The sequence below is a fragment of the Rhipicephalus microplus genome, chromosome 5, assembly GCF_043290135.1.
Source record: "Rhipicephalus microplus isolate Deutch F79 chromosome 5, USDA_Rmic, whole genome shotgun sequence".
NCBI lineage: Eukaryota > Metazoa > Arthropoda > Arachnida > Ixodida > Ixodidae > Rhipicephalus > Rhipicephalus microplus.
In genome coordinates, this window is record NC_134704.1 from 55,382,197 (window position 1) to 55,408,607 (window position 26,411).

The window sequence follows — 26,411 nt, forward strand, 5'->3', positions numbered from 1 at the left end:
GGCTGAAATGGACGACGGGTGAGATCTCGTTGCCGTCGCAATTCGTCGCAGTTCTGGCACAGAGTTACCACTTCAGACACCGTGCCAGGAGCATTTGAAAGACGTCGTCATCAACACCTTTCATAATGTGCTGGATCTTGGCACTTTCGCTCATTGCGGCATCGACGCGCTTGCAGAGATCGAGTATATCTTCGATATAGGCGGTAAACGTTTCGCCAGGTTCTTGTGCCCGTGAGCGCAGGCGTTGTTCGACGCGCAACTTCCGCACGGCAGGGCGACCGAAAACCGAGAATATTGCCTGCTTGAAAGTGGCCCAGTTCTCGAACTCGGATTCATGGTTTGTGTACCACAGTTTCGCCACATTAGCCAAGTAAAAGTTGATGGTGCTCAACTTAGCAGCGTCATCCCACCTGTTTGGTCCACTGACTTTTTCGTAGGACGACAGCCAGTCCTCGACGTCCTGGTCTTTGGCGCCCGAAAAGATTGGGGGGTCTCGCTGGTGAACCGGGCCGGGGCAAGTAGCAGCCGCGAGAGGTGCTGTCTGTTGAGCAGTGTCAACTTGCATGGTCGATGGCAGGGTGCGGGATTGGAGTTCCAGGGTGTAGGTGATGTAGTTACCCAGCACCTCCACCAAATGTAAAGGGGGTTTATTGAAGGACTGAGCAAGCGGGTGGTAGCTCTAAAGGAACGCAGGCGGACCCAGATGACGGTGCTTGATCGCCGATCTCGTGCCTTTTTCTTGTGCTGATGATAGCTGACCTGATGGTATCAACGTCTTTCTTATTCACTACACTATCATCACTCTAGACGGACATACTCAACCCGCTGCCCCAGATAAGTTGTGGTGACAATTACGCCGTTAAAACACTGCATCGCTTCATCATCACAACAGTGTACATCTCACCAGGAACTTCGCGGACTACCGTCATCAACATCTTGCAGCATTACTTACGTGTGGTGTGCTTACAGGATGTGCCGGTGATAGTCACTGGATGACTTCAACATTAATGTACTTTGACGTGAAAACCAGTGGCTTGTCACATTTCCGGACGCCGAAATTGGACTGTCTATTCAAGCACAACTGACCATGTTCACTACATTTCCGATGGTTCCCAAATCTAGCCTTACTTCATGTAACAGTCCAATGTGCTTTTTTTTTTACTTTGAAAAACTGCCCTTTGGAATGCAAACATACATAAGAACAGCAGAGACTCATCACACATAAACAAGTTACACTCGTGCATGAAGTTTAACAAGGATCGGTGCAATGTTGCTTTCATCAACCCATGTAAATAGAAGAGACCAACGAGTCAATGTGCTTCGAGAGTTCACCTGTGTTGCAAGACCTCGCCTATGAGAGTGCATAAATGTCATTATAGTGAAGGAGCTCCTATCTACTCTTTCTATGACTTGTGTCTTCATGAACAAAAGAAAATAATAATTACAGGGCATCTTCTCGTGGGGGACTCCATATTGATTCTTTTTGACCCCTCTACATGCATTACTGCACACTTAGATCTAAGTATATGGGTACTCTTGCATTTACATCCCGTTTAAATGCGAGCACTACAATCGGGAATCGAACCCGCAGCCTTAATACTAGCAGGAAAACTTGAGCTGCTAAGTCAGAAAGAAATACACAAGTCCTAATAAAAGTTTATCCAAAAAAAAAAGTTTATCCAAAAAAAATAAAAGTTTATCCAAAAAAATAAAAGTTTATCCAATCCAAGGAGCACAGTGCACCAATAATCATTTTTCACCTGAAAAGGGTTATTTACAATGTAGGGTAACAAATGTAGTTAATTTGATCGTTTATTCCCAATACCCTATGACATGGTGTACAAGGGTGTGATAAACAAAGGAGAGGGAAATAAAAGTCTTAACAAACCGCAACTTACAAATAGACGTCACACTCTCAAGTTTTGTGGACACGCAGCGCCACCTGTCGATGCAGTTTTGGGTAGTGCAAAGCCACACTCCCTTGCACAGTTTGCTGCGCAACCAGGTGCAAGGTGCAACTACAGCGGACGAAACAATGATCGAGTTGAATATTAGGCATCTTTGCTCATTGAACATTTAGAAAAAGAGCTACGAATTTCTCTCTGCTAGTCGGACGCGTGAACATACCGCCGTGAAGTGCTTGCTGATTAACTCACCAGAACGACGGCAAAAACAAGAGCAGACACAACAGCCCCGCGCTCAACGAAAAAAAGACCCCAGTCGACGCTACTGTTGCATTTTAAAATGCTACAGATGTAAACGATTTCAGTTTTAGTGATTTCCACAGCTTCTGCGAAGCAAGACGGCGATAGCGCTGTATACGGGCAGTTGCGAACCTGCTAGATGAACGAATTACTCGCATTCTCCACAGCCGTTCGCATGAGAAAGTGTGACCATGTATAGGTCTCCTGTTATTGTTTAGGGTACCTTTGACAGAAAACCAGGCTAACTTTGATTATGAAGCTTAACAGAGCCTCTGACCGCGGTGCATGCCGTGCAGCTGTAGATAGGTGATGCGTGAATAAGCATTGCACACCCCGCAACCATCGATAATCTGAAGTTGCACAGCATTGCTTGCACCTGAGTGCTTTGAAGGCGCCAAGTTCCGGCTCTAACTAAGCAATGTCAGCACATACGCCATACCAGCAAATCGCAAAATGATCGTGACCACATTTTTTTTTTTTTTTTTTTCGTGCTTGTCTCTGAGATTGCTGGAGCTGTGTTTTGCCTTTTGTTATACACCGAGAAAGTGGACACGCATATATCCCCATTTGCAGTACATACAAACGGATGACAACTGTCAACAGAACACTCTAGCATGCATAATAAAACAGTTCAATGCACAGAAAGCGAGATATCAATGGATAATGCAACTGCAAAGGCGAAAATCACCAGGGCTATTCATGCCAGATAAAGCGAGCTTCGTACCATTGATCGTAAAATAGATTGCTCGTGTATGCACTTCATCGCTTTGACATTATGTGTGGCCGAGTTTAAAGCATTTAGGCATTACAGAGCGAACGCCGGGGTGCTTGCCTCAAACTCGATGTCATGCCATGCTCACTTGCACTTAACATGCCAGTTGCAGTACCCCAAAATAACTGAAACATCATCTGCATTGTACCCGCGGTATGTTTTGATGAGCTTCCTACTTTTCTGAAGCGAAGTTGGATTGAAGAAAGAAGCTTGCCAGGCCCTTGATTTTCAGAAAACCACAGCTCAAGACCAACGAAAGAGGTGGGCCTATGCACGTTTGCTTGCGGACGGCTCGCTTTGCACTACCCATTTATAGCCGGCGCGTAGATGGGAGCGCTGGTGGCGGCGTTTTTCGCAGCGCCGCCTGGGCAGAGTCTGACGCTTATGCACCTAAAGGGGATAAGGGGAATCCCAAACATAACTCCGGAATAAATTTAGAAGTGTGGCAGCTTGGGCTAGTTGGTATGGCATGAAGATATTTATAGCGCGAGAACAAAACGACGACACAGAGACAAGTGTCTTTCGTGTCCTTCTCGTCTCTGTGTCGTTTTGTTCTCGCGCTATAAATATCGTCATATCGTCGGGAATAAAATTGAATTTCGATGGAGTGATCTGCCATCTTTAGACGTCATCTTCTTGAATACGTTCCAAGCAATTCAAAGAGTACAACAGACGAAATAGGCAGAATGAACTTTCGGCTGAGCCCAGTAAAGTTTCCAACAGTAACGGCCACGGGTGGATCAGAACGAAGTACTCGTCAACGCAGCTAAGTTGCTTGTATCTTGTACCAGCGTTCTGTACGCGATGTACTCAATGCAAACTGTAACATCTGCCACCGTAAAGTGAAAAGTAAAGTCATACACAGTCAGTTTAGAGAAAAGACTAGGCTTATTCGCGGTAGCCAGGCGTTAACTGGCGCTGGCTTTCGAGAACTCGAGCACCTGAACGCGCTGCGACAACACCGAAACTTTAATTACTAATCAGAGAAATTAAACTCCAAACACAAAAGAAAAAGCCAAGACTGTAGTTTAGCTCGAAGAGGTTGCATTCGAAGATGTTCTCGCGTGCAATGCTATCACAGTCGGATACTCACCAGTTAGGTAGGCATAAAGGTAAACGTCAGTTGTCGCTCAACTCGAAATTCTCTCTCACCGGTGCACTCAACAGAATTACGCGACTCAGCCAGGTGCACTACGAAAGCATATGCACGACGCTACAAAGAGCGAAGGCGCAGACCGAGAAAACTATACCAGCTATACGCTACTAACCCAGCACAACGAGCCAACGGATAACCGACCGTTACGGCGGTTACGTTTTTGAATGCTCCGGCGCGGCGACAGAACACCTACCAGGCGCGGCATTACAAAATGCAGCTCTGCGATTGGTCAACCGTCCAAAAGCCTTTCCTTCCTCCGTGCTCGCCGCCAAATGTTTGTGGCGCTAGTGCATGCGTGAGTACTCATGATGATGGATGGTAGCGCAGACAACGAACACGGACAAGAGAAGGCACATAGACACAGTGTTGTGTCTATGTGCCTTCTCTTGTCCGTGTTCGTTGTCTGCGCTACCATCCATCATCATGCAACCATACCAACAAGCCCAAATCGCCACCCTCAGTGAGTACTCACTTTCGGTTTCGCTGTCAGCCAAACATGCTGGTAATTACGTGTTTGTTTTTTTTTTTTTTCAACTTTTGAAATTGGCGATTTGTTTTTGAACTCAAAGACCACCAGATAGCGAGTAATTTGACAGTGCCCGAATCGAAACAGCATGCCGTAATTTTACACAAATTCTTACGGCCAAATGCTGAAAATCTCCATAGCAGGACAACTTCCCTACACTGTCATTATGATAGCTGCGACTGATCTAAAAGTTTGTTGGCTGTTTAATTTTGAGAATATTGGGATTGAATGTATCCTGCTACAAAGTCAGGAATTAAAATAATGCCTTCAATGAGCCATGCCAACAAAAACTCATGAAAGCCAATGCCCAAATAGGTTTTTTACTCTAAATGAACTGTTCAAGGTTGTGGTAAAGAATAGCAGGCGTTTTTGCCAGCACTACACACTTGAATACCACAATGCTACTTTATACTAGACACTAGCTTTACAAGTTTTGAGAACATTCACCACACAAGGCAAGCTAATGCCTCCAACCATCTTTCAATTTTTTAGACATGAATCCCAACCTTGATAGAGGCCAGAGTTCTTTGAAAGGCACAATGTAGTTCAATGTGCACCTAAGTCTAACGAGTTTACTAGCACCCGAAGACTCCAGCGTTTCCACACCTGTCGCAATACAAACTTGGAAGCCAGACGCACTATCCAATATGCTTCTGCACAGTTGTGGCTGTGCAGATTTCTGTGCAGCACCTGGCGACCCACTACGACAACCACAATGAAAGTGTTGCACAGGTTTTGTGGAGTCAGTCCCACAGCCAACAAAAAGAAAAACCAGGACACTTGCATTCCACAAAACTGCTATGTAGTAGTAAGCTGCGATGAGAAATTGCCAGTCTGTAGATTTCAACTTTCCAGAAGGTCGTTTCAGGGCACTGCAAGCAACCACGTTTGTATCGACGACAGTGGCAATTCACAACTTCAGCAGACACAAGCATCCATCTTGAAACATGAACAATGCACCAATACCAGTCAATTTACTCTTTGGCGAGTTTTATTAGCATAACTTAAAAAGCACTTTCAAAAGAAAAAGAAAAGGAAGTGCGACCCCTGAAATTAGTTTTTTTTTTCCCACGCAGCCATACAACATACACACCTGGACACATGTGTCAAAAAAGCAAAGAATGCACCTCTGGGGGAATAAAAATGCACACTGGGCCCTCATCCACACACAGTTCATGTCACGTGGGTGCACAGAGGCCCCAAGAGGTGCACATTGCATGTGAACTACGAAAAAAAGAAAAACGTTGCAAAACTACAGAGGTGCCAACTAGGCTCGAGTGTCCTGTCCACAGCTGCTAACTAATAAAGCCAGGTTGTAACTTGCCTGGAAATGCCCCCCTCCCAGCCCCCATTACTCCCCCACAAAAACACTTCGCACAAAAATACAAGACTTCAACAAAGCTTCGGCCAGGTGCCAACACACCGCTTCTGCAACGAGTTACCAGCAAGCCATTTCACAAGAAAGGGCAAACTTGTGGTAAAAGGTTTCACCATAGAAGCCATAATGTAGAGGTTTTAGGAATAATGTAGCATGCTGTAATAGAACGAATATGGCAACACAGTCAAGCTGGCAGCTTGTTACCATGTGCCAGGTAACCAATTGCAGTTTTTCTTGATAAGGACCACAGGAGACAAGCAAGCCACAATTTTGTTAATCAAATGTGGCACTGCATACTCATGTCAAGAAAATGTCTAGGAAAACCAACCAGTAGCAGGTTAATAAACCTAGTTTAGAGAAAAAATTTAGGGAGTATTTGCAATGCATCACTTATGAAACTAATACCTGAAACAAGAATTGGAGTCATCGTATGTTTATTTCTGAAGTCTTCACAACAGACAAAGCGCTTACGTCGCACAAGGAACTAGCTCAAAGGTGAAACGCAGTAAGCAGCTTCTTGCTTGTGCAAGCCAGCAATGCAACCCAGCTCATAAGCGGGCACCTTATATTATGCCTAAAACCAGTACTTATAAACCTGCTCCAATCATGTGACTGAAAACAATATCATGGATATGAACACACACACCTGCACACACAAATGTCCATAAATCTTCAAGCAAACAAGAACGAGGGCATCATTCTTGGGTGATCACTTTCATGCGTACAATTCCTTTTATTAGATTCCGCATGACTCTGCATCAAGAGCCCCAACAGCATTCTCAACGCTCAGCACAAGGCCAGGAATACTGCCGGATCCCAATATATTCCGCGCAGCCTCTCAAGAAACCTTGCAGAAATGTTCACATCCAAAAAAGTGATCACTGAAGAACAGCTCCCCCAAATCCCTCTTGAAGACCCAACACAGGCATATTACATAAGCTGCAGTGTGGCAGATTGTACATTTAATTAAATGAAGCCATTGAATTTTTTGCAAAGAGTGCTTTACAAATTTTTTAGATGCAGGAGAAATAAAAAAAGGACGCATGCCCCTCTGCAAACGCGGTCACAGCCACGCCTGAAAAATGTCCATCCTTGAGGTGTTTAAAGTGTAATTTGCCTGAATGTTGATGATAACCAATTTGTCACCGACAGAGCCGTGAAACCTACGAATAAAAAAAATTCTGCTGCTGTTGCACAGGCCACACAACGCATTCTTGCGCACGCAACCCCCGAGTTTCACTCGAAGCCTAACCAATGCCAGGTTATACGGGTAAATGGGACACAGCAGTGCTACAGTAAACTGTGGCTTGCATCACCGCCAACCAAGTTCCGTATGTTGTAGCTATGTTTGTGGGTAAACGAAGAGAGAGAACGAAGGGGTGGGAAGTGGAAACAATTGACGAGTTCATGTACAGGCCGGTCGACGAGCGGGTGGGGTCAAACAGGACGAGCGAGCTAAGAGAAAGCAGCCCAAGTCTTTTCTAAACAAAAGGTTCCAGATATGCAGCAGCACTCGCAGCTTTACAGAGAGAAACGCGCAATTCAGAGTCACCTGCTCCTTGCCCCGCCACTCCAACCCCCCTCTTAGAAAACCCCGCAGCGCACACGCTACTAGAGGAGTTGATATGACCCCTGCCGCCGCCGCCATCAACCGCACTTCGTCCCCATAATGCAGCAAGTCCTCCTCTGTTGGAACACACCACAACACACAGACGAGCAGGGGCGGGCTTCTCAGGACGACGAAGAGGACGAGGATGATGACGACGGGGGCCGACGCTGGTTTGAGGACGAGGGATGGGGACGCGAAGAGACGACGGTCTCGTCTCGGGGGTCGGAGGCAACGCTGTTGTTCCCGGCACCACCACTGGGTGGCGTCTGCGTGGTGAGCCACGGGTGTCGTAGGCAGTCTGAGGCCTTGGCCCGCGAGGCTGGGTCGTATGCCAGCATGGGCAGCAGGAAATCAGCAAACGCCTGTGCATCCGCAGGGGTCCAGTCGTACTTCTCTGTCAGCACCTCGTACAGGCCCCAGGGCTTCAGGTTGCTGATGTGCCTCAGTTCCCCTGCAGAACAGTGACAAAGATACAGGAGGAGTAAGTCACACACTTGGCACTGAACTGCAAATTGGAAAGGAAAACTCACACCCCCCATTTGTATCACGAAGTTGCAACGAAATCCACACAGATTTCACAGAAAAAAACTTTCTAGTTGCAGCTTTCTTATCCTTTATGCCACCTTGGGAGATTCTGAAGACTTTCAATGCTATCTGGCCATGTGCTTTGTGTTTTTGATTCAATCACCTTCACACTGCCAATCGCTCGCTACCTTTCTAGTTAGCTCAATTAGTAGAGCAACCCAGCCTGTGGAAAGACGTTGGTCTCAAGATCTATCCCAGACCAGGAAAAATTTGTCGGCAACCAAGAAGCTTTCTGAAAAATCCATATACCGTATTTACTCGATTCTACCGCGCCCTCGATTGTAACGCGCACCCGATTTCCACCGCGGAAAAAAACAACAACGTAAGACATCGATTGCAATGCGCACCCATTTTTCTCGGCCCGCACGATCACACCACTCGAAAGAGCGACTCCTTTCGGGAGCCTCTTCCATTTAAATATGAGGTACGGGCAAAGCTTGTGGCCATCTGACGTGTAACAGAGCATTGCCGCCACTGTAGTTTTACCGTGGACCGATGTGAGCATGCGAACTTGCTTCGCCCCCTTCTTCTCGCAGTTGTGGTGCCAGGCATGTCAAAGTAGAGGCGTCTGATCGGCATTCCCGATTTGCCCAAGCAGGTAGCCGTTGTTCCACCGCAAGTTTAGGACGAACCTCTGAAAACTGTGAAGCTTTTCATCGTACTCCTCCGCAAAACTTTTCGCATATGCATGTTCCCCTTCAGAGGGAAAAGCCTTTCCTCTTCATAAAGTTAGTTAGCCAACACCTGCTCGCTTTAAACTAACTCCGCATTAGACCTTTTTCTAAGACTAATTGCATAGCCGGCACTTACACACACTCACAGAGGACCCAGACGAGCGCTTACTAGCAAGAGAAAATTTTATTTCGAAGCGAACACTAATATATGCATAACACGCTTGTACGTCATTCCGAACCTCCCCCTGTCATCAACGTGATATACAGTGAAACATTGTTAAACCGTAATTGGCCGGAGCTCAGAAAAAGTACGTACTAAATGATAATACTGCTTAACCGAAATAGCGTCAGGTCGCCCACTTCCCTGTCAAAAAAAGAAACCTTCAGAGAGTGTGTTGAAGGAACAAAAAAACGTGCAGTAATTTATTAACATCGCGTGACAATGTCTATAATCATTTGACAATGTGGTGGCCTAGCAGCAACAGCGGCCTCGAACTCACTTATGCTGCGAGCCAGCTTTTCTTTCCGCCAGCCCCCTCTTCGCAGCAAATACCCGCATGACGCTGACGCAATGTGCAGCTTCGGCCACTGTCGGACCTAGATCACCTGTATTTTCGCTTTCCATATCGTCCTCATCACTATCATTTTACAACACTTCGACAACCGAGGCAACAGAGGCTTTGTCGGACATGTCCGGAGATGTCTGCACAACGCTGTCTGCGTCTCTGAAGTCGGGGAAGGAAATGCCTTCCGTAACGCCCTGCCGCTCCAGCACTTCAGCTAGCAAAGTTTCAAAAGCTTCGTCTACAAAGTCCGAAGTCTGGTCGATGGTGTCACTAGCATCATCTGCGTCGCCCGCACACACACTGAAGCCAGCATGCTTGAAGCAATTTTGCACTGTCGTGGCTTCAACCTGCCGCCAAGAGCATTCGAGCAGGTGAACCATGCCAATCAGGTCGATAGAGAATAATTTGCCACATTCAATGGCGAGAAGAAATCTGCGCAGCAGATTCTTCTTGTAGAGCTGTTTCACAGCTCGAATGATGCCATGGTCCAAGGGCTGGGTAATCCCTGTTGTATTTGGTGGCAGAAACGGCAACTTCACAGCAGTCAGGTTGTCCCGGGCTACGTGCACTGAAGCATTGTCTAAAATAATAACTCTTCTGTTCTTAGCCACAAAACAACGATTGATGAGGCGCACGCACTCCTCAAGAGTTTTGCCATCATCCATGCTTTGGTATTGCTGTGATAGTTGACCCCTGAAGGCAATCGGACGCTTTGAAACATCTAGGCTTCGCCAACTTTCCAATCACGAGCAGCGGAGTTTTGCCGGTTTCAGTCATGTTTGCGAAAACCACCACTATTATTCTGTCTTCTGCATGCTTGCCGCAGGTGCACGTACTGCCTTTAAGCACGAGCGTTTTGCCTGGTAGCAGCTTAAAGTTAATAGCGCCGATTCATCCATAATAAAGATGTCATCAGGTTCGTAGTCTTCCAAGATGTTCTTCAGCTGACCATTTTGCCACTGCTGCGCGCCATTCACGTCAGCAGCAGCACCTTCTCCCGAAACAGTCACCGTGGTAATGCGGTGCCTCTCCTTAAATTTGGCGAGCCAACCATTGCTGCACACGAAGTTGTCATGGTTGAGCTGCGAGGCAAAAACCAGGGCCTTCTCTACGAGTCCCCGAGCAGGGGTCCGCTGATAGGCAAATTTTTCAACCGTGCAGCTTTTAGCCACTTCACCAGCGCCTCCTCTACGTCGGAAAACGCCGAACCGCGTAGCCGGCACCTTTTCGCAGTTGCCGCAACACTGCCGAGCAACTTCTCTCTGGAATTCCAAATTCCACACACCATGGTTAACGGCAGGTCCTTTTCACGTGCCAGCGCTGATTTTTTCGTGCCACTTTCAATAGCACGAATTATGACCAATTTCTCCTTTATTTTGAGCACTCGATGCTTTTGTCCCAGCTTTGGCATGACGCAAGTACAAAGCAGAGCAAGCACACATACACAACATGTGAAAAACGACGCGAGAGCTGTACGGCACGGAACAACCTAGCCGGCAGAGTGCTTCTTGTTGCAGAAAAACCCAACAGATGGCGCTCACCAACACAGGCGCTATCATCAACACAAACAAGCAAGGCTCTGGGGCTTGCTGTTCTGTCGGGACGCCCAGTGGGGGATGACATGCCGCGGCGAGTGCGCAACTAAAATTACAAAAACTAATTAACCGATACATACGCGATAAGCTGGTATGGGGGATTTGACTAATAATTTTAAGACGAAACTACTGTTTAAGTGGGTACGGTTTAACGAGGTTTCACTGTACCAAAAAAACCACTCCCATAATCGCTGGCACACAACTGTAAACAAACACGTGTAAAGCCCCCCCCAAGAACTAAGAAAAGAAAACATGAAAAGAAAATGCACTGGGTTATGTTACGTCCAAAAAAGTAAATTCCGCATCTGTTAGTAGAACAGACGCTTGACTGACGCAAATGTCACCTCTTTTCCTAATGGGATACACTTCCATTATTTCAGTTGTTGCTCGCTCCTTGTGCCTGTCAATTATTCGCGTGTCTAAAAATTTCCGTTGAGAGGTGCACTCCTTGCAGTGCATCGCTAAGTGTAAGTAAGGGGCCCCCTTTAATGAAATCTCATGTTGCCCAACCGTAGAAAGGCTAGCCAAAAAGAAAGGAAGCGGAGAATCATACAGACGTAGCATAAAACACGGCAGGAGGTACACTTAGTGCAAAAAGATGTACACGGAACTCCTCTCACATTTGGAAAGGAATAAGTCGGTCAGACGGGTCGGTGCCTGAATGTACGCCTTCGTGAACATGAGAGTTCACTGAAGGGGGCCCCTTTTAATCACACTTAGCGATGTACTGCAAGGAGTGCACCTGCCAACCGAAATTTACAGACACATGAATAACGTGACAGGCACAAGAAGCGGGCAACAAGGGAAATAATGGAAGTGTACCGCATCAGGAAAGGAGGTGACAATTGCGTCAGACAAGCGTCTGTTCTACTAAAAGATGCGGAATTTGCTTTGTTGGACGTAACATAACCTAGTGCATTTTCATTTATACGTTTTCTTCTCTTAATTTCTGGGGGGGTGGGGGGGGGCGGGCTTTACACGCGTTTGTTTTTGGTTGTTTTGGTTGTGTGCGCCATCGATTATGGGAGTGTTTTTTAACATACAGTCGTCGACCGTTTATTCAGACACCGAAAATTCGGACATGCCTGTTAATTCGGACATTTTCATGGCACCGCCACTCTCCCCATTGATCCTAATGTAAACTCACGACCGAAAATTCGGACACCCCAGTGTGCGCCATTCGATTATTTAAACTACGTTTAACTGACCGGATGCGTCGCCGTACACCATTACACGCTGACAGCGACGTTAACAATACGTTTGCTAGGTTGCCAGCATAGATATGCTGCACTAGCTATGGATGAATGTCGGGCCAGTGTCAAAATGAACGCAGAAATCGCCATTGCCGATCTCGAAGGCTATGTGTGGCGACGCTTTTTATTTTTTAGCCAGTCGAGCGGCCAAGCCAAGCCACCTACAAGGTCTGTTCGTTGTGGCATTTGGCGTGTGCCAGCTGCTTCTGCGGCTAGGCCTGATTCTTCTTGTTCTCTGTGTTCTCGCTCTCTTGTGTGTTCCGTGGCGTGCTGAAATGGCTCTGACGCCACCCACTGCTGCACCGTCGGGAGTGAAGAAACGCGGCCAATGTGGGAGCTACAAGACACTCACGATGACGAAGAAAGCGGAGATAATTCGCCAGGTAGAAGGCGGCCGACCTCAGTCTGAAGTGGCTTGAGAATTTTCTATTTCCAAGCAAACCTTCTCGAAAGCATGCGTGTGTGCAGACATGATAGTTTTTTCAGGCGATAGGACCTATAAAAGTGTTTTTTTTCCCCGAGTGAATTCGTTTTTTCGGACTCCCGATTATTCGGACTTTTTGGCGGTTCCCGTTGAGGTCCGAATAAAGGGTCGGCGACTGTTTCACGTTGTTGATGAGGCCAGGGGGAGGCTCGGAATAACGTACATGCGTGTTACAGTAAAATCTCGTTAATTAAACCCCTGTTGATTCGGAATTTCGGTAAATTCGGCCACGGCATCTGGTCCCGTCCAAAATGTACATTATTCTATGACTGAAAACTCTCATTAATTCGAACGAATTCGGCCACACTTCGGCTGATTCGAACGCCCGACCGCAATCGAGTCACGACGGGTAAGCAGCAGCGGATTCTGTCAGCCAAATCGACAGCAACCTAAACAACTTTGGGATCGGATTGCCGCCACCTCCCAGATTCAAAATGGAAGGCAGAGCACTGCTACTGTCATCAGCAACGAACCACCCACGGATTTGCCTTTCTTTTTGTGTGGGCGCGCATGCGTGACCACTGCGCGAGGGATGCCGGGGTGGCTTTTCCTCCGTCTCCTGCAGCCCCAACCACCCCAACTCCCGCAGCGAAGAAGGCGAAGTACGAAGCGAAGGAAAAAATATTGAAGGCGTTACAAGTGGGAGCATCTCGCAAAAGAAGTGACGGGAAAGTTCAATGTGAAGAAAAGCACGCTGAGCCCTTACGTGAAGAACAAAAAGCAGATTATGCAAGCGTATGACAGGGACATGTTTGGCGACCAAAGAAAGAGGCTTCGAACGGCAGCGCATCCAAAGCTAGAAGAAGCGCTGTTGCGCTAGATAGCCGTTCAGCGCGATCCACGTTTGACCTTGAGCGGCCCCTTAATCTGCGCAAAAGCAGAAATGTTCGCGGTGACCATGAACATTCACTCCTTCAGTGCGTCGGAAGGCTGGTTCGACCACTTCAAGAAGCAACACGGGCTGGTGTTCCGCAACGTTTGTCGTGAAAGAGGTGCGGTTGACAAAAGTGTTATGCGGGACTGGCGGTCTGGACTATCCGCGTGCCTTTCTACGTACGAGCCGTGCAACATTTTCAAGCTGATGAGACAGCGCTATTCTATAAGGCTCTGCCTGACAAGACAATCGCGTTTAAGGGGGACCCGTGCGTCAGTGGAAAACGAAGTAAAGAGCGCGTGACAGTTCTTCTGGCTGCTAACATGACCGGCACAGAGCGGCTGCTGCTGCTGGTGATCGGGAAGGCTGCGAAGCCAAGATGTTTTAAGAATCTTAAGCAGCTGCCTGTCAACTACTGGTTCAACAGAAAGAATTCGATGAATGCTGAAGTCTTTAAAGCCTGGCTGCATCAGCTCGACCACCACTTTGCGGCCAAGGCTCAGAAGGTGGTGTTCGTGCTAGACAACTGTAGCATGCACATGAAGGTGATGGGCTCGAGAACAATGAACTGCTATTCCTGCCTCCGAACACAACGGCTTCCCTGTAGCCGATGGACCAGGGAATGATACAGTTCGTGAAAGGCTGCTATCGACGGCATGTACTCGAGCGGATGTTGCTCTGCATAGAGTCAGGCAAGCAGTACGAAGTAAGCCTGCTAAACGCAATCCACATGCCGACATACGTGGGGAACAACACACCGCCTACAGTAGTCGCAAACTGCTTTGGGCATAGCGGCTTCGTGCACGACGCTGCTGATCCGGGTGTGGTGGCCAATGAGGAAACTGGCGAAGAGCAAGACTGACGCTATGTGAGCATCATGCCAGCTGATGTGCCCCTTGGCGATTACTTCGTAATTGACAACTATGTTGCTGTGGCCAGCACAGTGACAGACAGCGATATCATCACTGAAGTCTTGGACGGCTAAGGGGAATCTGCTGACGAGAACGTAAGTGATGCTGACGAGCGTCCACGCCACACAATGACAGAGGCTGCGCATGCATTGGCCGTTTTGGAGGACATATGCATGCTTTCCTCGGACAGTGTGCGCGGACTAAGCCACCTGCAGGAACTTCGCAAAATTGTGACTTTGTCGCACATTGCGTCCGTGAAGTCCCCTCTTCATCTCGCGTGGCATACGTCACCGCTGACGCACTGTTGGAGACAGCGTCTACTTCCGGTTGCCGGGATCCGCCGCTCCGACGCCGCAGCTCGCCGTCAATTGTGTTGTGTGTGTCATCTGGGTGCACTAATCGTTGACTCACCGCTGTTGCTGTCGTGCCGGCCCGTGCCCCTACGCTAGCGACTTGGCGGTTGGGTTACGGGCCACAGATGTTGATTCGCAAGCGGCAACACGACCACGAACAGCAAGGTGCGCGCGAACAGCTGTTTGCAGAGTGACCGAAAGTCGCCGGTTGTCGCTCAGCCAATCACAAGCATCGCAAGTGGTGACATCATAATTTCACTGGTGATGTCACAGATGTCAGTGGCGGGAGTGGCGGGGACAGGAAAGGAGAAGCTATTGTTTTTTTCGAAACTGTGGTGCGCCCGGTACATGTATGCTGCGGCACGTGGCATTGTTGATCGCATCGGCATTCTGCACGCGATGCGCTTGTTTACTTGTTTGTGAAAATATCGGAGGGGGTTTAGGAAGGCGCAGTACTGTGTGTGCGCTTTGTAGTGTACCTTCTGTAGTGGCTTTAAACCATGAAGTCATGATAAACGCATGTTCGGACTACCAATTGCAATGTATCTTGAAGCCCCATTCTTACTGTGATATTACATGTTGCATTGTGAAGCATGTATGATGGATGCATGTGTTTATAAAGTATTCAAGTTTATAAAGTATTCAAGTGGTAGAACACCCGCTTACCCCGCAAGCAACCAGAGTTCGAACCTTACTCAAGCCAAGAATCGTTATTTCATTTGCATCATTCTAGATTTTTCAGTCTCGCCCGAGACAATTTTTCGCTCACCACAAACAATGCCACCGCTAACACCAACACCGACACTGACCCCTACACAGGAATTCCCGCAAAACGAGCTCTGTAACGCTATCACGCTAGAGTCACCATAAAACAGCACAGCCAATTCAATGCTTAGGAACAGTAAAAGAAATACTACTGCAGACCAGAGAGATAAGTCGGCTCTCAAAGAAGAGGAAGGCGCCTCTGCTGTCTGATCATCAAATCAGTCAGCAGAGTTGGGAAGGAACACTGTTCCAGACGTTCTGTCCAAGAAACGGGAAGACTGACCTCGCTTGTTGAAGAACTCCCTGGAGTATCGGCCCGAGAAGGCAATGTGCCTGGGGATCTCTCCGAGGAGTTCAATGATGTGGGCCAGGTGGTCTTCGTCTCGACTGTAGTCCTCCCCCGAATGCGGCTCAAAAAGGTAGTCACCTGTGGCCAGCTCAAACGCCTGCAGGAACAACATCGAACAGAAGCGCTTGGGTTACGAGCAGCAGCACCAGATTTGGCAGCTCGGATTCAAAACCTATGGACCACTAACTGCAGCCAGTCAGCACAGATAGCTAGGCAAGTAGCAGCACAAGACACTGCAGGAGGGAAGAAAACATAGTCGCTTGCTTTGTACAATGCTATCATGTCCAGCTGCAGCATTACTTGGAGTGCATCTATCGACTAAAGAAGAAATTCTCTCAAGATGACATTCTTCAGTGGTTGCAACTTCTTCTAGGAGAGAAGTGTTGTAACAGAAAGAAGAATCTGAGAAGCCTCCCCCTTCTTACTGGTCATAACAGCTATCAAGCAGCATTATCAAATAATTCACACAAACAGAAGCCATTTGATTGCGTAAGCTCGCAGGTTTTAGTCACAGGCAACTAAATGTTGGAGAGTAGCAGTGGCAATTCACACAAACGGAAGCAGTTTGATTACGCCGGCTCGCGTGTTTTAGTTACAGGCAACTGAACGTTGGGGAGTAGCAGTGGCCTTTCCATTCCAATTTTCTAGGCCACTATGTCACACACTTACAGAAAGTAAGGAGAAATTTCTGGATAAATGACCTATAAATATACATATCTTGACTTCTGTGCTTCCTTTTGATGCCCCCAAAATATTCAATAAAAATTGCAGAGCACAACCGCAGAACTTTGGGGCGGCCCTTTCTCAAGCGGCCATTGGTTCTCTAAAAAGTGTTCTGCGATAGTGTGCCTGCATCACATGTTCTCTAGTCATGCGCTCGAACATCGTAGGTCAAGCAGTCGCCACACACCATGCACGCGGTGCTCCAAATGTCGGCGGGCGTGCCGTAGCCAGCTCCCAAGAGGACCTCAAGGCATCGGTACTGCCGCGTCTGTATGTCCTCGGTGAAATGGTGATTCTACAGGAGAAAACCAGAAAAAAGAGACACCACAGGCAAATACAACATACTAAAACACTTCCACGTTCAAATGTGAAGAACAAGTGCGCAACATCGCATGCGGTTACAGTAAACTTGCTTGAAATACATCATCCATATGCCCTTGCGAAAGTTCTACACTCAAACCTCACAGCAACAAAGTTGCGTCTTACACAGAAATAAGTTTGTTATATATGAAATTTTTTTATAAAGGTATGTTCCTGACAATATATCCATCGAAAGGCTATTCTTCATTTACTTTGTTATAACTGATATTTCGTTATATCCTGGTTCTTTATATAGAGATTTGAGTGTATCAAGTTGAACTAGTGCAGGCTCACGGCGCTTCAAAGATAATTACATAGACCAACAACATTACTTTCTTGCTTTTAATATACAATACATCCTTTCAATACTTGCTGGTATTAAATTCTTTAATGCACATTGTGTAAAGTAACTAGCCATATCATTGTGCATATAAAAATACAATGCAACCTCTCCTAATGCATGTCAAAGCTAATAACAGAGTAGTGCAAGGAAATTATTCAACTTACCACCCAGCAGGCATTTCCAAGGTCAGCTATTTTTACAGATATATTACAAACTTCGTGCACAGGGTCAGCCATCTTCTCTGGTGGTTTTTGGTTTTCTAGACAAGGTCAACAAGGAAACAAAATCAGAAATGCAAATATGCACCAATACTAACCCACTTTGTTCTCTCAAAGGGCACACCAATGAGACGATCAACAACTTTCACTCGGCACTATCGAGTTGGTGAAGGATGCATTTTCAACAGCACTCAAGCCATATCGAGATCAAGTTTTTCTATCACAATTTACCAACTTGAGCAACCTGTTTATCGACAAAGCCAGTATCAGGAGACCGATTCCACCCCCATCTAGTCAAAGCAAAACTAAAAATTAAAAGACACCGCTGAACAAATGCGCTGTTGTTTCAAATTGCCTTATCACTGAACAATAGGCCGAAATTGACAGCAATACTTATGTATATTTATGTATGACATACCGTATTTACTCGCGTAATCTTCGCACTCGCATAATTCTCGCACCCTCCACATCGCCCAACCAAAATGCGATTTCTTTTTTTTCCCCCGAGTAATTATCGCACCCCCAAAAACTGCCGCATTAATGTCGTCTGCTCGTTCCAGCCACTGATGATGATAGCGTGCGCCATCAGGCACCATCTCTTAAGCATCAAGCGTACTATTATTACACAGAGATTCAATCCAATCCAAGCCAAGCCAAAGCGGCAAGTGCGCGTTGCGGCGTGTTTGGTATGACGTGTCGGTAATCTTGTCACGTTTATGAGGCGATACTGAAGCTACATGGCTGCTTTCAAGTTGAAAGTGATAGATCATGATCTAAGCAACGGCAACAGGGCCGCCGGTAGGCCTTTCGAAGCATACGAGTTTTGTGTTCGCTACTGGTGACAGCAGCTGAAAGTCACCAAGACGCGTTGGGCCTGCCGTGTGCCTAAAACTGGGATTGATGGTAAACTTTATTTCTTCAGAAGGAAACTGCGGACGATTCTGTTAAATAGTTATCAGCCCAATACTGACGTCCTATGCTTACCTTTTGAACGCTCCTTTTGAGCAACGAACGCTACTGCCACGCTCGCAACGCCCACAAGCTTTGCGTATGGTATTCTGATTCTCGACTGTTTGCTTGCACTTTTTGTGTCTCAAAGAAATCTTGCCTTGTGTTGACCCTGTGCTTTTATTGTTGAGGTAAGTTTTAATTAGTACTTCTCAAAGCTTGCCGTTAGTTACTGGTGTGAGAATCCCAATTTGCAGTCCCTTCATTTTCTTTTTCGCTCTGTACGTTTTCGTGGGAAGTTTTCCCCACGTAATTCTCGCACCTCCCAACTTTGCATCGGTTTTCCGCCCAAAAAAGTGCGAGGATTATGCGAGTAAATACGGTAAGTGGAAAGACTAGACCCAAACAGAAAACGGAACAAAGTGCTGCCTATTCTATCGCTATTGTCCAAGGTAAAGCAACAGAATAGGTAGCACGAAATGAACAAAGTTACACGACTCGGTCAAGGTATATATATATATATATATATACAGTGTAACCCCAATTATACGACTTTGAGGTGACCACACAAAACCGCCGTATGATCCAGTCGTATAATTAAGATTAAGAATATAGACAGCGATGATCAATCTTACAGATTGCCAGAATAAGCCCGCGGCCTGAATAATTTGCTGTTCTCTGCAGAAGGAAGATTTCCTTAAATTAAATTCTTATAATTATCAGCTAAACATGTAATGAATGTGCGTACAAATCTCTACTCTCGACTTTAAAAAAAGAAATCTAACACACACATTCTTTCAGATCAAATGGGCCCTTACACCCAATTCTCTTTTTACCTGTGTTGTGAGGGTTCAAATTCACAAATAAGCTGGCAATATTTTAGCGCAGTTAGTCTAGTACTTAGGCTATAATTGAATTTTTATTTTTTATGTTTTACAAACATGCAAGTGACCCGTGAATTGGGCAACACTGGTATGCTCGCGGGCTATGACATAACAAGGAGCTAGCTGTGCAAGCGGCCGCATTCGGGCAAACAACAATGTTTCATGGTCATCTGCACTTTAAATGCGAGATAATCTAGCTTTCATCAGCTTGGCACTGAAATTGAGTGATTTGCAGCGGCAGAACTTTCAGTAAAAGATGACGGCTCCGCCCTCTTCCAGCACACGACGGCACACACTACACAGCGAAATTTGGTGGTCTCCGACAGCAGATCAGCTCCACTCCCAGCCATCGCATCGGCCTCCATAGAGAACTTGCTTAAGTGCGTCAAGCAATGAAATTACTTATTCTCGTGATGCCAAGTGCTTCTCGAATGTTTCGCATAGTCGAGTTTCCTACCATACCCATATTGGTGCAGCTGGTTCTAGATCAGAGACTTGATTGATTGATTGATATGTGCGGTTTAACGCCCCAAAACCACCATATGATTATGAGAGTCGCCGTAGTGGAGGGCTCGGGAAAGTTTGACCACCTGGGGTTCTTTAACAGGCACCCAAACCTGGGCACACGGGCCTACAGCATTTTCGCGACCATCGAAAATGCAGCCACCGCAGCCAGGATTTGATCCTGCGACCTGCGGGTCAGCAGCCGAGTACCTCAGCCACTAGACCACCGCGGCGGGGCTAGGTCAGAGACTTGAACGTTCTGGTAAATTTCATTGGGAACTCTTACATTGCAGCTCGCCAAAATGCAATTTTTGAGAGCTTTGTGAATAGCAAAATTTAAGGTAAGGAGCATATTTGAATACTGAAGTGCAAATCAAATTGAACATTTTTTTTTTAATATTCCTTGAATATTGCTAAAATATTTTTCAAATAGTTCAAAGTGAATGCAGGGAAAAGAAGTTGAAGGGGATTCCCTAGCATGTTATTAAATACAACAACATGAAAGTGTTTCTTTTCACTAGCTTGATGAAGCGCTCGCAAGGTGGTACTTCATAAGCTTATCAAGAATGAGGCAATGCAAAGGCCGAATTGTATTAGTAAATGATTTGGTGCAACCAAAGCGTTGCCGACAACGCTTTACACGTGAAAGGTAGAGATGCTATGCTAAGGTAGAGGTAGAGATGCTAGTAGAGAGCTTCTGTGGAAGCCCAACTGAAGTGGCAGACAAGGTAGTGCTCCCTTCAAGTTAAAAGCTCCAAATCTGCCTCGTAAACGTCAACATACAAGAACATTAGAATTTTTTTGGAAGCCGAAATACTCGAAGTCCGATTTTTCATACTTCCTAACAAAATTTTCCTGTTTTGAGCATTAAGCCCCCCCTCCCCCCTTGCCATATCCATTATCGCCATGTTAGAACCAGCGTTTTCTTGAGGCAATACATTTGCAACCGTAACAGAGCCTGACGGCAGCTTTGCCGCAATACAAGAGTGTGATGAAATGAAACATATCGAAGACCTTAAGTGGTCAAATTTAATCGGACGTTGAGTGCATTTGTTTTTGGGAAGTTTGAATAGTTGAAATAGCAAGAATTGCAGTACAAATCGAACCGAATAGCGAACAGTTTGAAAAATATTTAATTTCAAATATTCGCACACCCCTAACACTGAACCTTAAACTCTAAGTACACGTATTTACATTCGCCAAGAACAAGTATTTATTGTTCAAGCGGAAACCAACTCTCATTCACAAGTGAACAGCAGGGGCGCCACATTTCTGTTGGCAGACCTGCTATTTTGTCTTTAGATTCTAACCGAAAATAGCTGCACGTATGAGGCACCCACCTGCGCCCGTAAAGCTAACCAGGAAAGGAAGCTAACCAGGAATGTGTAACCAGGAAAGTGCAAACCCCAGCCACTCACCAGGGCAGGAGGCCACCCTCCGCAGTTGTGCAGTGGGCGTGGGAGGTGCCAGGGTGCTTTCGGACCTTTCCAGGCGGCCCATAGTAGTCCGCGCGGCTCCGTCACCTCGGTGACCGTTGCAGACGTCCCCACCGGCCCACGTGGGGTCCCCACCTTCGGCGCTCCGGGCCCAATCCATGGCGTCTGCCAGAACGGCGCCCTCTTGCGGGGGCATGTCTGGGGTGGTGCCGCCTGGTCCCCCTCCGTTGAGCGAGCCTCCCTCCTGCTCCCCGTGGCCCCCCTCCTCTTCGTCCTCCTCCATGTCCAGCTCCTCCAGCTGCTGCATCTGCCGCTCAAGAAGCTCCTGCTGACGCTTGGCCTTCTTGCGCAGCTTCTTCTTCTTGTTGCGCGACATCTTGGAGGAGGAACCCCCACCCGTACCGGCTGCACCCGCACCTCCGGCAACACCCTCGGACGGCAGCGTGGGAACTGTGCGGAGCTCTTTGGGGGCAGTGCTCACTAAATTAAGCCGCAAAAAGGAGAAGGTGTTCCGCTTAGTACAAACAATTCCAGAACGTCAATGGTCAGCTTACATTACCTCCAGGTTTATATGCACAGAAATACCTGAAAAAAGTGAACAGGAGGAGGACGACCACCACTGTACCTCAAGTGGCAACGCATCAGGAGCATTATCTGAAGGTTGAAGGTTCGGACTGCGCTGTTGGCAAGCTGTCTTTTCGTCCAAATTTAACTTCTTTGCATTTATATCTCAATCACTACCATACTGTTCAAAAACTACAGATAATGTCCTTTATGGCTTCCGTGGCTTTTCTGTCAGTTTTCATTAACATATGTCTAACAAATAAAAATGAGCCCTTAAATTCTAATTTCTTCATTATTCCAGGGCAATTCATTTAACAGCTGTCAATGCTTTATATCGCTAAAAAAAACAGCGGTCAATGCTTTATATGGCTCAATACTTTTTGTGTGTTATGCAGCTTGCTTTAAGGGCTAATTTTTCATCTTTTATAAACATAGGTGAAAGATAATTCTTGGCAAAACTGTTAGTGCTTTTTATGCAAGTGTTCTGCTATGAGTGCTCGTGCAGCGGGAGGGGTAATCAGCTGTGATGTACGATTTCGTAACACGCAAGTGAAAATCGCTGTCATTATGGCCAACCCAGAAATCACCATTTTTTTCAAGCTGAAGCCCACAGTATCATGCAAATCCTCGAAATTACCACGCCAAGCACTGTTACAGAGATGCATTTGTAAAGACATTGAGCACACAAATTTCACCAGACACACTACACCAGCAGGCAAATGCACATGACATGATACTAGCGATACCAGCATCCAACAAAAAAAGTAGGAACTTTCATTTTCTCTCATAAGCAAGGCACAATTACGAAATTTGGGACTGCCAAGTTCTCAAAGAATTTGAATGGAGGTAAGTTGTGGATGCTCACCCAATGAACCGGGCAAGCGGAGCCCCATCTTCTGCCACTGGGTGGCCTCGTAGGCCAGCTTGCGCACGTAGGCGTCATCCACGGCTATCAGGATGTTCTCTGGCTTGATGTCTGTGTGGATGATCTGGCACTTGGAGTGCAAGTACTCCAGACCTTCCAGCACCTGCGATCGGTACGTTCGGGGAAAGAATAGAAAAAACATTGTTGAACAGGTAATGTCTCTGGAGCCGTTTTGACATGTCTGTCAGGCCAGCTCCGTTAGACTGCATGAACAAAAGGTTGACTATAATTGATTTTTTGAATATTATAAGAAAACACTACAATCTGACCATGAGGTGGTCTTTAGTGGGAAAGCTTGAATTAATCTTTAGACCTTCTAGAGTGCTTCAACATACACCTACCTACACGTAGGTACACAAGCCGTATCGCATCATGCCCCTTCGAATGAAAGTCATGGCGTATAGCAAACCAGCCACATAGATCTCAGTAGCGCAGTGCAGCAGGGAACAATGCATAAATAGCAATGCCAACTTCAATTCACTAGGATAAGTTCATGCAAAGTAGTAGCTGTGCGTTGCTTTCCTTCATTTAAATAAGCTAAATGTTACTGCTTATGCTTCACAGCCAAGTAGCAAGAAGACTCCGTGCGTGTCGCGCTTTCATTGCTCGTTTCCGCGCACACAAGGTTTCCGAAAAAAGATGCCATCGATGTAAAACATACTGAACTGCCTGAAGACCTATGCGCAAGCCACACAGACGCATAAAACTTGAACATAAAAGCCAGGCTCGCACGGCACAAAGAACTAATTTCTGCAGGCAAGTTGAGGAACAAGTTACGCGGGCTGTGAGCACCACAATCCCAGCCTACAGGTGCGCACTAACCACGAGGACTCATTTTATTATCAAGCAACGACTTACAAGCATACTCTACAGAGAAGCCAAAAGGCTAATCTTTTCCTTACCTGTCTGATGATAGTTCGCACATTGGGTAGTGGAATGCCCTGGTAATTTGACCGAATGATCAGTTTGAGTAAATTGTGTCCCAGAACTTCGAAAACCATGCACATATCTGGACAGTTCTATTAAGGAGACCAAAAGTGCTGCGAAATCGGCTGCAATGCCGTTGAAGCCACATTAAAAGACACAACACAAAGTTATATAATACCAATCACAAAGAACAAAGTGAGCAGTAATTTCTTGCAATGATAACCTATACGAAAATCACTTCACTGACAGAATGAAATGTAACAGAAAATCACGTAAGTGAATCCTTAATAAACATGACTCCAGAATAATTATGATTTTTGTCTGTAAAAACCAGCCCTGTTAGTGACATTCACCACTGCTCAAGGACAAGACAATGGCAACATAACGAGCTAAATGTGGCAAAATTAAGGACATTCTTACACCTGCCAAAAGCGGTTCAGAGGCATGACACAGCAATTGACTGTAGATTGATTGCTTGAAAGTGTGGGGTTCCTAATACGCATCTAAATGTAAGTATACAATAAAACCCACTTTAACACCTGAATTGTTCAAATGTAAATGTGACAAATCTGCAACCGAGCCTAACGCATTCGCTGACCACTCAAGTCATAGTGGTTAATCCTATGCCAACGGATTAGAGTGCCCTGCGCCTCGTGACCACTTCCGATGCCAGAACGTGTTGACGCCACAGTGTGCCAAAAAAAAGTCCATCAATTTTTATAAATGCAGAGAGCTATTGGTCAATGATTTGGTCTTCTGCACAACTATGCCGATGCCTTTGCAGGAGAACATTTGGATAGAATGAAGGCGAGGTGGCGACAACCAACAACGCAAGTATCTTGAGCTATCTTTCCAGGTACGCGTGTGGCGTAGAACTACTGTAAGCCTACAGCACAATTTTAGCATACAACAACACGAACACACCAGGCTGCCAAAGAAACAAAAACAGGAACACATGCTGCATGCAGTAAAGTTCGGAAGGATACGGGTCCCGTTGACTCCCGAGATCTTGAAGTCGTCGAGAAGTTGCACCACCCGCTCTCGGCATGTGTCGTCCGTGTCGCTGTCTCGAACCTGAGGGTTGCATTGAATAAAAACAAAGAAAGGTGGAGGCACAGTACCCTGGAATTAGGCACGGTATTTTGATCACGGTAAAGAAAAAAGAAACGCAGAGTACAAAAAAAGGAAAAAGAAGCAAAAAATGAAATGAATGGCAAGAGCAATGCAATACTCACTGCCTTGAGAAGTTTGATCTCATCCAGGGCAGTGTCGGTGTAATGTGAGGCACTCTTCACAACTTTGAGGGCCACAAACCGCTTGCCCCTGCCCGACAGGAATTTTCGAAGAATGTTGGTCAAATCAACTTGTTCAGTTCATGCAGTTTATTTACACAGTCACTCGCTACTATGCTCTGTATGATCGTCCTGACTCTTGCATTAACAGGAAATTATCACTATAATAACGTGATTACATATATTATCATGACACACATGTATGACATCCGCTAACAGCCAGAAAACATGTCAAGGGCGTGCATGTGCATTATTGCCTGTAAGTGCGATAATGCACCTGCACGACCTTGACCTTTGGCCTTCTCTTTCAAAAGGTGGCCTATTTGCTTCCCCGTACACGATTACATCCGTTTCCGTACAACCAATGAGTTACACAAATGATGCCACAGTTGTTGCAGTTCCTGTTACTGGGACTCCCAAAAGCCGCTTCTGCCTTGCCGGCGATAATATGGACTTGTTTTTGCTTCCAGGCACGCTCACGACATAGTTTTCTTTGGTGCACGCTGGTCTCTCTGCTGCCAGCAAGTCTATCTAGCGACGATTCCTGCGAATCGCCACTCGAAGTGCCGATGAAAATCTGATTCAGTAAATGTAAGCTTATCATGCAAGAATATTGAAAAGTGAGCGACATCTCAAGAGCATGCGTGGCGAGACAATACCGACTGTATCAAAAGTGGCTCCTCCATCTCATCACTAGACGGCACTTTGTGCACCTATTTTTGGACGTGTTTGGACAGGTTTACGCTTTCCCCATTTCCGCAAAACGCACACAAATACACGAGTGTCCATTTACGCTGAAACTACTATCGGGGTGCGTGGAGAAAACTATTTTTGGACGTGTTTGGACAGGTTTACGCTTTCCCCATTTCCGCGAAATGCATGCAGGTACACGAGTGTCCATTTACGCTGAAACTACTATCGGGGTGCGTGGAGAAAACTAATTGGAGGAGAAACTCACACAAGGTCCCAGCAAAGCCAGACGGTTGAGAAGTGGCCCCAGCCTAGCTTCCGTACCACGTGGTATCGAGTGTAGAAGAGGTCCCCAATCTTCACCGGGTGGTAGCCCCCTGCAATGTAAGGCGAGAATGGGAGATCAGTTTTGTCACGCATTCTATAACTGTCGCCACCCCAGCTGTTATAAGTATCATGGTATAGCATCACTCAGCAAGCAAAGTAACAAACAATGACACAAAGCAAAACCACCTAATCTTTCTACACTCCTAATAGTAACAA

General features: G+C 46.4%; 2 protein-coding genes across 8 annotated transcripts in view; both read right to left on the bottom strand.

Moving 5' to 3' along the window:
* LOC119174526 (uncharacterized) overlaps window positions 1-4,349 on the bottom strand; it is a 92,329-nt gene extending 87,980 nt beyond the window's left edge. For 2 of the 6 annotated variants that reach the window (XM_037425470.2, XM_037425468.2), the window contains exon 1: window positions 4,070-4,348. The gene's annotated coding sequence lies outside the window, so the exon portion shown is untranslated. Of the gene's footprint in view, window positions 1-4,069 lie in introns of all 6 variants that reach the window. The other 4 variants (XM_075895501.1, XM_075895500.1, XM_037425469.2 and 1 more) reach the window with 3 other exon arrangements.
* A 1,282-nt stretch (window positions 4,350-5,631) lies between these two features.
* The window catches only part of LOC119174525 (SRSF protein kinase 3), a 32,110-nt gene continuing 11,330 nt past the window's right edge, over window positions 5,632-26,411 (bottom strand). For both annotated transcript variants that reach the window (XM_037425466.2, XM_075895502.1), the window contains 10 exons: window positions 26,137-26,245; window positions 25,122-25,209; window positions 24,873-24,960; window positions 23,862-23,968; window positions 22,900-23,062; window positions 21,453-21,950; window positions 17,645-17,739; window positions 16,965-17,072; window positions 15,989-16,151; window positions 5,632-8,096 (listed from right to left, as the gene is read on the bottom strand). In XM_037425466.2, the coding sequence (XP_037281363.1) occupies window positions 7,768-8,096; window positions 15,989-16,151; window positions 16,965-17,072; window positions 17,645-17,739; window positions 21,453-21,950; window positions 22,900-23,062; window positions 23,862-23,968; window positions 24,873-24,960; window positions 25,122-25,209; window positions 26,137-26,245 (1,748 nt within the window). In that variant the 3' untranslated portion in view covers window positions 5,632-7,767. The remainder of the gene's footprint in view (window positions 8,097-15,988; window positions 16,152-16,964; window positions 17,073-17,644; window positions 17,740-21,452; window positions 21,951-22,899; window positions 23,063-23,861; window positions 23,969-24,872; window positions 24,961-25,121; window positions 25,210-26,136; window positions 26,246-26,411) is intronic.